Raw genomic sequence first — 12898 nt, 5'->3', positions numbered from 1 at the left:
GAGTAGTGAAGATGTTGTGGCCTTGCAAGAAGACTTGAATAAATTGAGTGATTGGGCAAGCAAATGGGGATGCGAGTTCAATGTTGCAAAATGTAAGGTTTTAAAATTTGGAAAACAAAGATGGGATGCAGAATTTATGCTTGGTGAGAATATATTGTTGGAAGTAGAGGAAATAAGAGATCTGGGAGTGATAGTGGATAAGGATCTAAAATTTAGGGGACACTTCGCCAAAATTGTGAAGACAACACAAAGACTTCTGGGAATGATGAGGAAGACACTGACGTGTAGAAGTAGGGAGATTCTTGTTCCATTGTATAAGGCTTTGATTAGGCCACACATGGACTATTGTGCCCAGATTTGGTCACCTGGTTTTCAGAAGGATGAAGAGATGTTGGAAAGGGTGCAAAGGCGACTGACTAAGGTAGTTTCTGACCTCTGGAATGTCGAGTATGAGGAAAGATTGAAAAGATGTAATTTGCAGAGTCTAGTGGAGAGAAGGAAGAGGGGAGATATGATAAGAGACCTACAAGTTGGTAAGGGGTTGTTATAGGATCAATGGTGGAGAAGTTCTACAGAGAATACTGGGAGATCAGGGGAGAACCAGAGGTCATACCTGGAAACTGTATAAAGAGGGTGTGAGTAGGGGAGTGAGAGGCAGGTTTTTTTCGTGCAGAGTTGTGAATGATTGGAATGCTTTGCCTGAGAGTGTGGTGTCTGCAAGGAGTTTGAATGTGTTAAGACCCGGTATGATGAGATGTGTGTGAGATAAAAGGACCTCCTAGATGAGTCTTTGACTCCATGAGGTCTTGTTTTAATAATAATAATAATAATAATAAAAATATCATTAACATATCTCCACCAAACTGTGGGTTTAGGGTCCAGTTGAGATCAAATTTAATTTTCAAATTTCTCCATAAAGAGATCAGCACAAGATGGTGAAAGAGGGCTTCCTAGGCCTGTTAATTGCAGGTAAAAAGTTTTATTCCATAGGTTAGAATTTAAACAATGATGGAACAAAGAAGTAATGTCTTGAGGGAAGAAGTTTCCTAAAATGTCGATCACTTCCTCTACTGGAATATTGGTAAATAATGATGTCACATCCAGGCTTGCAAGAAGATCTGTATTGGGGATTGAGATGGTGTTTCATTTCTTCATGAAATGTTGTGAATTTCGTATGTAAATATCTGAATTGTGGATGTATGCTTTGAGAAGACCTGCAAAAGAAAGATAAAGAAATCATCTTAAAAGCCGATAAAGGCAACTGTACAATGATCTTAAATACTAGTGATTACAAAGATAAGATTACCAACTTACTATCTGATACATCTACTTACCGTGTTTTAGATTCAGATCCTACTTTGCAGAATCACAATAATACACGATTTATTACGTAATATGGATAGCTTATCAACACATTTAAAAAGGAGATTGAAGTCTATGCATCCACTAATGCTGAGACTATATGGCTCTCCAAAAGGCCATAAAAATGGAATACCGTTACGCCCCATTGTTGATGGTATTAATTCGCCTACATATTTATTATCTAAGCACCTTGCAGGTCTTCTCAAAGCACACATCCACAATTCGGATACTTACATACGAAATTCACAACATTTCATGAAGAAATGAAACACCATCTCAATCCCCAATACAGATCTTCTTGCAAGCCTGGATGTGACATCATTATTTACCAATATTCCAGTAGAGGAAGTGATCGACATTTTAGGAAACTTCTTCCCTCAAGACATTACTTCTTTGTTCCATCATTGTTTAAATTCTAACCTATGGAATAAAACTTTTTACCTGCAATTAACAGGCCTAGGAAGCCCTCTTTCGCCACCTTGTGCTGATCTCTTTATGGGGAAATTTGAAAATTAAATTTGATCTCAACTGGACCCTAAACCCACAGTTTGGTGGAGATATGTTAATGATATTTTTATTGTTTGAAAAATACAGAAAAGGATTTGTTAGATTCCCTAAGCAAGATCAACCCTTGACATCACAAAATTAAATTCACTTTAGAACTGGAGAAAGATAACCAATTACCATTTCTGGACATTTTAATTAAAAAACAAATAAATGGACGCATCAGCCTTACAGTTTATCACAAACCTACCAATACAGGTAGATACTTACACTTCACTTCTTCACACCATATTTCTCAGAAACTTAGCATTGTAAAAAATAGAGCCTCTCTCATTACAACTGATGATAAAGACCTCTAAGATGAACTATCCCCGATATTAAACAATCTTACAAAGAATGGTTATCCTCGGAAATTGATCCACCAGATTCTTTTCTATGACCGACCGGAAGATATACATTACAATTCTACTATTGTGATTCCGTTTACAGGGACAGTTTCTAATAAAATTGCTAAACTCCTCAAGCATGGAATACTGGTAGCTTTTAAACCTTCACAGACCATTTGCCAATTCTTAAGATCTCCAAAAGATAGTCATCTTTTTTCTAATATGCTGGAGTTTACAACATACCCTGCTCGTGCTGCTTAAACTATGTTGGCCAGGCTTCAAGAAGTTTTGAAATCAGAAAAAAGGAACACATAGGAGACATCAATAATAATAGAGAAGACAAATCGGGGTTAGCCTTTCATTTTTGCTAGGACTAACCATGTTATAGAATGGGATAAAAGCTCCATGCCCTACTTAGATTAGGATTTCCGCTCTTGAATGATAAAAGAAGACACAACAGTTCTCCGATCAGAAGAAAACCTAAATAGAAACCAAGGATTAATTCTGCCTGAGATCTGGAAGACCCTCATTAGATCTTTCAACATGCCAGAATTAAATTTTGCTGCCAACTACAGAACATTCCTACATAATAACTAGTAGATCATATACGTGTGATGTATGCGTTCTTTTGCTTTTATAAAAATGGGATAGTATTCGGTCCATTTATGGTTTCAGTGCAAACAGTTTTTTAGTGTTTAAGTGTTCTTACATTTATATAATTTTAACCCTGATGAAGCCAACAGCCACATTTGGCAAAACTAGTTGGTATAACATAGTTTAAAATAAATATATTTGACCAAAAAAACTCAAATAGTAGTCATTCTCTTCTATAGTTCTCATGGTCAAAAATAACTGTTTTTATTATCATGTATTATCTTTCTTCTTTGATAATTGCCACCTGACAAGTTGGTAACAGATGGGGATTAGATAACAGATTACTGTGTAGGATAGGAGATTGACTCTCTGATAGGTATCAGTAAATTGTTCGTGGGAGCATTGTCTTAGAAGAAAAATTCACTAGCGATGTTCCTCAGGACTCTGTTTTGGAGCCACTGCTATTTAACTTCAATGTTAATGATGATGGCAGAGAATTAAATAGGGATATGCTGTTAGCATATGAGAGTTGGGGAGAACTGTAAGGAGTAGAGCAGATATGAGTGGAGTTCATTGTTGTAAAGTGTAAATTTGGAATCTTACACTTTACAAAAGGCAAAGCTGGAATGCATAGTATACAGTTGTCAGTGATATCTTGTAGGAGGTGGAGGAGAGTATAATGGTGGACCCGAAATTTAGGGAACACATTGCTATAATTGTCAGGATGAACATAACAGATTATAGCAATGATATAGAGGCCACTGCCAGGTAGAGGTAATGAAATTATGGTTCCTTTGTATCATGACATAGATTTTGGTCACCCAGTTTTCAATAGGATGAGTATGTTATACTTGATAAGAAATCATATACTGTTCTTGTTTTAATCCTTTACCCAAAAATAAGCAAAGTTTATGCACGACTAGTCTATTTCTATATAGTGGCTGTTGTATTCACATCATTTGCCTCAATATCCCACAATGCTTTTGCATTATGGAAAAGGTCACTACCAGACCAGTTTTGACCTTTATTGAGATCTAATCAGAGGGAGCTAAGCCCAGAAAGTTAGTAAGATTGTACAATTATCAAGTTGATGATGATATATATTAGAAAGGGCACAGCAATAATGACTAATGTAGTATCCACTATTTGGAATGTCTTGGTATAAAGAAATATTAACGAAATGCAATTTGTGGAGCCTTGTGAATAGGAGAGGAGATAGTATGTAAGCTCTTCCAGGGAGTTAATTCATTGAGGGAGCCACTTTCATATACTTATGTAAATTGTCAAGGTTGTTAATTAATGTGAAAAAGATTAATGTTTAATGTGAAAAAGATTTTTCATATAATGGGGATGAGACAGGGGTAGAACAGAGGTCCATTCCTGGAGAGCACTAGCAGGAGAGTAAAGAATAGTTGAGTAGAATGCATTGCCTGAAAGTGTGGTAAGTTAATGGTGAATGAGTTTGTCATGGTTTAATGTTAATAATAATAAATATGATTAGAAAACTGCTTATTAGCATAATAAACTATATTAGCAAGTACTGTGTTTTGTTTTGTTTTATTCTCTTGTACATATCTCTGCAATACAGTTGTGTTGCTTGAGATTTATTTTCTTCTGATATGACATGATTATACATTGTCCAGTAGGAGAGTTATCATTGGTAAATTCTGTAATTTTCTTTAGCATCTCACTTTCTGGTTTCTTTCTTAGCATTCTATTTGTCTGTCATATTCATGTCCAGCTTGTGTTCTCTGCTAACAGCAACTTGTTTGTATGTTTTAATAATAACAGATATTCTTTTTTCCTTTTCTTTCAAATGCATTATAATGTGATAGACATGATAATCTAGATCTTCCAGACTTAAACTTATTTACAAGCTCTCCTCAAAATAATAATTTTAATAATTGTAATCTCTATTTGTAGAGAAGGAACGACAGAGAAGAAATTCGTAGAAAGTTGGCTATGGACTCTGATAATGAAGAGTATTATTGTGGAGAGAGAGTTACTCGAAAACCAAGCCTGACTACAAGACTTCAGAGTAGTATGAATCTACAAATCTGCTTCATGAATGAAACTGCTAGTGATCAGGAAAGCCAAAGTAGTGATCATGATACTGGTGATAGAAGAAGTGAGACAGAGTCCACCATTCAGTCAAGTGTTGATAACAATAACAGCTGCCAAGAGAACAAAAATTTGGATATTCAGGATAAATTGGTGAGTTTATTTATCATTTAATCAGCTTTCAAAAGTACTCTTTTGCTCCAACTACTCTTGTTTCTTAATTTAGTTTTCATTAGTGACAAAAAACAAACAAACTTGGAAACCTCTAATTACAATGATGTTAACCTGCATCATGAGAGACAATATTTACTGGCACATGAGGTATGTTAAAAACCTATATATATCTTTGAAACAAACTTTCATTTTGAAAGAAGATATAATGTGCTATATCAAAGTGTTTTAAACATAGTGGTTTGGAAAAAATACACCTGATACAGTCAAATCTTGATATAGTGTTTCTCTGGAAGTAACTTGTTTATCAAATGTGTATATAAGCTGATTTAATTATTTAAGCATAAAGGCAGTATCAAGGAATTGGTCATCCAAATTTTTGGGAGATTGATACATATATTGTTCTTGCAGATTGTGTGTTTCACAGCTGCATCATACTTCAGAAACAGTTTCAGATTTCTTGTAAAAAGAAGAGACCATATTGTTGGTTTAATGAAATATTTACAGCAATAGGGAAGGATTAAAACTAATTTTTAATGCTTCCAATATTTCGTCTGTGACTGAAAAAGGAAAATAACAATAGTTGACCCATCATAGATACCTTTAGTAAAGCACCTTCCTAATGGTAACTTTTCCTTCACTGTATATAGAAAACCCACTCACACAGGCAGATACAAACTTTTTTTAAAAATTTGTAAATTTTTTAAAAGTTTGCGTAAATTTTACAAACTTTCCCGCCACCACCCCTATCAACAATATGGCATTATTAAAACTCTTAACCAATACAGCCTATAATTTTTGTTCCAGTGGTACTTCTCTATCAACTGAACTCAACCACATACGCAACACCTTTCCAATGGCTACAGTGATTCCAGAATTAAAAAATAATCGGCTCTTCCCCATTCTGCAGCCATTGCTTAAGGATTTCAGAAATACCATCTCCTACATCCATGGCACGTCAGAAAAAATAGCCAGGTACTTTAAAAAAGTACAACCTCGACACAGCTTTTAAGCCACCAGAAACTTGCTACCTTTATCTGTTTTACCAAAGATAATCTCCCTCCTCTCTCAGTGCCTGGAGTATATAAAGTACTTTTTTTCCTATAAACTGGCTTACTTTGGACAGACAAGTAGATCAGCAACATCCATTTAGAAGAACACAAATCATACATCTGCAACATCATGACTATGGTCACTCTACATGTATTGGTTACAGCCTACAGGATCTCCTGGAAGAAAATCACCATGCTCCACCATAGTAAATTAAAAAAAAAAAAAGACTGTTTTTAGAATCTGTGGCTGCCCTCAGAAATCAACTGAATTTAAATAAGTATAGATGCGTAAAACTTCACACAATTTAGGAATCAATAATTGTCAGAGGTCTAACTTTACATCCTAGACCACCTACAAATGCCCATAAGGGTGCACCACCTAGATAGGACTTTAGGGTCACCCACTTGTTTCATTTAGTATTGTGTTGTCTTTGTGTGTGTGTGTTACAAGAGTTATTTGTAATCTCTGAAGATGTCTCAGTGACTGGACAAAATATTGGAAGCATTAAAAATTAGTTTTAATCCTTTATTAGTACTGTAAATATTCCATTAAACATCCAACATGATGTCCTTACAGCACTTAAGCCTTAACAGGTATAAAGAAGAGATTTATATTCCTGTTTTCATCTACATTTTGAGATTGACATTTAAACTGTTGAGAGATATTTACAGGATTGACAATGGGGATATTTTTCATATAGTAGAAACAAGTGATCATGCCTGGAAGTCGCAAAAGGAGGTAGTGAGTGTGTGACAAGTTGCTTGTTTGCATGGAGGGTTGTTAGACCATGGAATGCATTGCTTGATAAGGTAGCGAACAGGTTTAAGGAGTGGTATGATAGATTTTGTGTTGTCTACGATGGGCCTCCTGTGATGAGTGTTGTGATTTCTTGGAGGTCCTGCATGATAAATTTTATGTTAGTCGTAGCATGCAAATCTTTATGCATGTGATGTCTATAAAATTAAGTTAATTGATCAAGTCAGCTTCTCTCTACATACAAGTTGCTTATTTTTTTGTCATAATTTGCTGCACATTCCTTCCCTTTCACCAGAGAGCAGTTTAATTTACATGTGAAATAAACTGTTTTTTATATATGTATAACATGGTAATACTTCACATGCAAAATTTTGTTTGCTTTCTTACTTAGGTAAAATAACTCTAAAAATAATTTAATTTCTTGTGAATTAATCAAATCATACTTTCCACCTTATCAAAATAATCTTCAGGAGTATAACCTCAAGCAATAATAAATAATATGTAAATTCACACCATGTTTGACTGTCAGCTAGTTTCTGATAAAGTTTCTTCCAAAAAATGTGGGTCTGCCAGTAATGCTGTTTTGTTCTTTCTTCTAATGCCCCTTAAGCTTTGATATGTGGCCTTTTCCATCTTTGAACTGTTTATTTCTAACCATGCTGTTAGTTTGAATACTGTCCTGTGTACAGTTAGCTTGGCCTTTTGTCTGACTTGTCTTGTTAGAATTTATTTGGCTGATTTCCCACCATAATAGACTTAGCAATTCTGTTATATGTTTCCATATATATATATATAACTTTCATCTCTAAAAATTGTGCTTCAAATAGCTAAAGTGTATAACCATTTTATATGGAAGAATTTCTGAGAACTGAGACACTCACTGAACAAGTGAGTTGTTTTTCTATTTAGTCTGTTTTCAGTCTTTCGGAATTGCCAATTTTCATATAAAATTTTTCATTATTTTTATTTATTTTATTTTATTTTTCATTATTCAGCAGTTATTTCATTAAGACTCTTGAAGACATAGCAGATTTAAGATAATAACATCCACGCAGAGCAAAGAAGTAAGCCCTTTTATGGTATTAGGTTTTCTGGTTTCACACCATCCCTTTAAGGGTTTCTTTCTGTTTTTTATCTTTAGGCATATATTTCAGTATTCTTCTTGTTAGTCTAACATTCACTTATTGAATCCATTTATTTCTATAATTATATGTTTGTAAAGTTGATTCTTGTTATAGCTGTAAAATTTTTGTCTTTCTTTTATGTAGTTTAGTGTATCCTACTGATCTTAAAAATTTCATTTCTGCTGATGTTATTCCCTGTTGATCGATCTGCTTTTTTTCATTGTACATGTTTCACTTGTATGTAATATAGCAGGTTTAGCTAAAATACTGAATATTCATAATCTGGTTATTTCTTTGTACTGAATTTGTTTCAAAAATATACTTAATCACACCTGTAATTTTGGTAAATTTATTAATTTTTTTATTTTTTGATAATTAAAATTATTAAATTGTTTAATTGGTTTTGCTATTCAGAACTATTTTGCTTCTTATTGGTTTCCTTGTTCTCTTCCTTTAAATGCCACAACTTTTGATTTTTTTCAGAAGACGTTTTCATTACATATTTGCTAACAATCTTGTCAAGATAGTATATATATAGCTAACTGTAGTTCATCTTTAATAGCGATGAAGATTCAGTCATCTAATTGAACTAAACTTAATATCAATGAAAGGCAAAAAAACACACACAAAACAAAAACTGATCTTTATTTATAAAATTTCTGCATATGTTTCAAGGGCATCTTTGGTATGTAAACTGAACAACAAATTATACAAATAACAATCCAAAATGTACCACCATAATAGTTACAGTAAGGTAACAACAGTCAACCTGTTCCTAATTATACATACAGTGCTTTTTTTGGTAAATAGCAGGTTCTAGTATACATTCTTTGATAGTAGAAAAAGTTAAATAAAACAATTCCTCATCTCTGTCACATATCATTGCTTATAAAGGTGCCAGTACACTGGGCAACTGCATACAGTCCTCCAAAAAAAAAAAAAAGTGTGTGTGTGTGTGTGTGTGTGTACATATGTATGCATGAGCACAATTGGTTAAGCAAGTTAGGAAAGATTAGCAGATTGAAAAGTACTGTCTTCCATAAAAGGGATAAACAAACATAGACCATCAGATCTAGTTAAGTTTGGGAAATGCAGTAACTTTTCACAAGTTTCCTTGTAAGGAAACTTGTGAAATCTATGAATTACATAAGAAATCTGCTGTTATGTAGAAGTTCAGTGTTACTCCAGAGAACTCCGTTTAGAGATGGCATGTTCAGCAAGTCCAGATTGTTCAGGCTCATGGTACTTGATTTAAGACCTTCATGAAGAATAACAGGAGTTCTTCCAGATTTTGTCCATAATAAGACAAGCCACAAGGGCTAGAATTTGATAAACAGCTGGAAAACCAAAAGAAAAAAGCTTAACATCTTTCTGTGAAAATCATCTATAATACCACTTTAATTAATAGTATAATCTATATAAGTAATCAATAACAGTGGAGATGATTTATATCCCCATCTTACACCTCATTTAACATCAAACTATCTTCCTGTGTGCTCTTTAATTTTACTGTCTATTTGCAACCTGTAAGTGTAAAATCTACATAAATGTTGAAAGTATATTTTAGGAAGGATTGCTTGGTTAGATTGTAATAAATTTAGTTTAATCCTTTATCCAAGTATGAGCAAACAAAGTTTGTGGCTGAAAGTATCTTCAGGACTGGGGTAAGGTAGTACAACACCGGGCAACTCGTTGCAAAGGTGGAGCAAACTAACATCACTGCTATCTTAGTATCTCCCATAATGCAAAACACATCTCCTTGCGGATATGTATAATGTTATGCATTAAGGGAAGGGCCACTACCCAGACTAGTTTCGACCTTTATTGAGGTCTCTTCAGTGGGAGCCAGGCCCAAGTGGAGATACCAGGCAGAAGCATTAGCAAGGTCGTCTCTACCTATAGGAGTTGCCAAATGGTGTGCCACCTTGTTATTAAATTACTCTGGATTTAGAGAAAGATGTTGAAAGTATATTTTTCACTTGGTTAGACTATAATAAATTTAGTTTAATCCTTTATCCAAAAAAAAAAATATACTTTCAACATCTTTCTCTAAATCCAGAGTAATTTAATAAAAAGGTGGCACACCGTTTGGCAACTCCTATAGGTAGAGATGACCTTGCTAATGCTTCTGCCTGGTATCTCCACTTGGGCCTGGCTCCCACTGAAGAGACCTCAATAAAGGTTGAAACTAGCCCTTCCCTTAATGCATAACATTATACATATCCACAAGGAGATGTGTTTTGCATTATGGGGGATACTGAGATAGGATTGATGTTAGCTTGCTCCACCTTTGCAACGAGTTTCCTGGTGTTGTACCACCTTACCCCAGTCCTGAAGATACTTTCAGGAACAAACTTTGTTTGCTCACACTTGGATAAAGGATTAACCTAAATTTACTACATAAATGTCATTTATACTATAGAGACATGGCATTTGAACTACTGAATTTTCATTTAGTGCCTTACCATTTGCTTTTCGAGATCAGCATGAGCGATAATAGAAACATGCTTAGAGATTATTATATTCCATGCATATTAAATAACTTAAGGAATTTACAGCATTTTAATTTAATTTATATCCTTGCAAAGGATATAAATTAACACGTTCGCTGCCACGCTACTTTGGCATGGGCTGTTCCCCTACGCCGAGCAGTATTACTTCTTCAAGGTCAGTACGATAATCTCGTTACCGGAGGTAAACGTCCTACGAGTATACTCGTAGTTGGCTTGTACAAAGCATATACAGTCTATGAGAATACACAGTTTTGATGCTAGCCCCACAAGCCAAGGATTTCCACTTCTTCAAGGTCACTACAATAATCTCGTTCCCCGGCGGTAAGCGTCATACGAGTATACTCGTAGCTGGCTTGTGAAGCAGGTCTACCCACTACGAGTATACTCGTAGTTGGCAGCGAACGTGTTAAATCAAACTTTAATCTATATTTCCAATATTTCGGCAACATCACGTTGCCATCGTCACAGGAACTTAAAATAAAGACACATGCATGCAGGCACTACACACAGTAAATTAGGATGAAGCAGGAAGCTATTGTTTCTCTTAAAAGTCCTGATGGTGCCCCCTAATGGGCTATGTAGGTATTCTTGGCCGTTGGGCTGAAGGTCTTCTGATGTAAGTCTCCCAAATTTGGGGCAGTCTCATGCAACCAAATTTGTTGAGGTTTGGCACGTTTCTTAGGGCTGAGGCTGATTCCATGAATAGCCTTTCAAATTTGAATTTACTATGGTGTATTACCATGGCTTTCTTCCACTGTATTCTGTGGCGTGTATCCAGATCATGGTCTGCAAGACCAGAGTGGCTGTACTGGTTAAACTGGATGTAGTCCTTGTGTTCTGATATTCGCTGTCCTGCCTGTTTGGCCATAGTAGGACAGCTTACAGCTGCATGGGACCTGGTATACACCAGGTAGATCTAGGGGAAGTGGTTGGGCTTTAGTGGAGTGGATAATGGACGCCAATTTTTATATGGTCTGTAACACATATGGTCTTTAAGTTCGCAATGAACTCGGGCTATTTCGTTTGGCAAGGAAAATTCTACAAATATAAAAGGGGACAGCCATAGGTTTACCACTTTCCCCACCCTTGGCCAACTTCTTTATGGAGACTTTTGAAGCCTTAAACTCTGCCCCACAAAAACCAACCATATGGCTTTGCTACGTTGATGTGTTCGCTGTTTGGCCACATGGCTCTGATACACTCCTCTCCTTCCTAACACACTTAAACAACCAACACCCCAGTATCAAGTTCACCCTGGAAAAGAAAAAAACAACAGCCTCCCTTTCTTAGACACACTATCACCCACCAGTCTGATGGAACCTTGGTTTTCTCAGTTTATAGAAAACCCACCCATACTGGCAGATACATTCACCAACAATTCCCCTCCCCCCCCCCATCACAACAATATGGAGTTATTAAGACGCTACACAACAGGGCTAAGCTTATCTGTTCAAATGACAATGCCCTAATCATAGAACTAAACCACATCCTCAACACTTTCTCAGCGAATGGATATCCTCCCAAAAAATATTGAAGCCAGTAAACCACAACCCCCCCCCCCCCCTTCACAACAAGGATTACTCTAAATCCATCACCATTCCCTACATCTGAGGCGCTTTTGAAAAAATTACCAAAATCCTATGAAACATGACTTGACCTTGTGTTACAGACCACATAAAAAATTGGCATCCCTTATTCGCTCTACTAAAGACCAACCACTTCCCCTAAACCTACCTGGTGTATACCAGGTCCCTTGCAGCTGTCAATTGTCCTACTTTAGCCAAACAGGCAGGACAGCAAATATCAGAATTTCAGAACACAAGGACTACATCCGGTTTCACCAGTACAGCCACTCTGGTCTTGCAGACCATGCTCTGGATACATGCCACAGAATACAGTGGAAGAAAGCCACGGTAATACACTGTAGTAAATTCAAATTTGAAAGGCTATTCGTGGAATCAGCCTCAGCCCTAAGAAATGTGCCAAACCTCAACAAATTTGGTTGCATGAGACTGCCCCAAATTTGGGAGACTTGCATCAGAAGATTTTTAACCCAACGGCCAAGAATACCTTTGTAGCCTGCTAGGCGGCACCATCAGGACTTTTAGGAGAAACAATAGCTTCATCCTCATTTACTGTGTGTAGTGCCTGCATGCATGTGTCTTTATTTTAAGTTCCTGTGAAGATGGCAATCTATATTTCCAATATTTCGTTGCCGAAATATTGGAAATATAGATTATAGTTTAATTTAATTTATATCCTTTGTATGTTGTGAATTCCTGAAGTTATTTAATAAGCATGTTTAACCAAACGTCTAAACCTTTCTACGAGAATTATTATATTCCATGATTTCCTGATTGTTTCTCATAAGGCA

At 35.7% G+C, this 12898-nt stretch overlaps 2 protein-coding genes across 4 annotated transcripts in view; one reads left to right on the top strand and one right to left on the bottom strand.

Annotated features, from left to right (window-relative positions):
* The window catches only part of LOC150094511 (uncharacterized), a 632643-nt gene that overhangs the window by 559582 nt on the left and 60163 nt on the right, over window positions 1-12898 (top strand). For all 3 annotated transcript variants that reach the window (XM_090412024.1, XM_090412025.1, XM_090412027.1), the window contains one exon: window positions 4770-5060. In XM_090412024.1, coding sequence (XP_090268150.1) covers window positions 4770-5060 — 291 coding nt within the window. The remainder of the gene's footprint in view (window positions 1-4769; window positions 5061-12898) is intronic.
* Window positions 8706-12898, bottom strand: part of MetRS-m (Methionyl-tRNA synthetase, mitochondrial) — a 392083-nt gene continuing 387890 nt past the window's right edge. The window contains exon 14 of the transcript XR_016550239.1: window positions 8706-9348. The gene's annotated coding sequence lies outside the window, so the exon portion shown is untranslated. The remainder of the gene's footprint in view (window positions 9349-12898) is intronic.

Source organism: Typopeltis vanoorti, chromosome 22, assembly GCF_054136105.1.
Source record: "Typopeltis vanoorti isolate ZY-2024b chromosome 22, IOZ_Tvanoo_1.0, whole genome shotgun sequence".
Taxonomy (NCBI): domain Eukaryota; kingdom Metazoa; phylum Arthropoda; class Arachnida; order Uropygi; family Thelyphonidae; genus Typopeltis; species Typopeltis vanoorti.
This window is presented reverse-complemented; position numbering and strand designations above follow the sequence as displayed.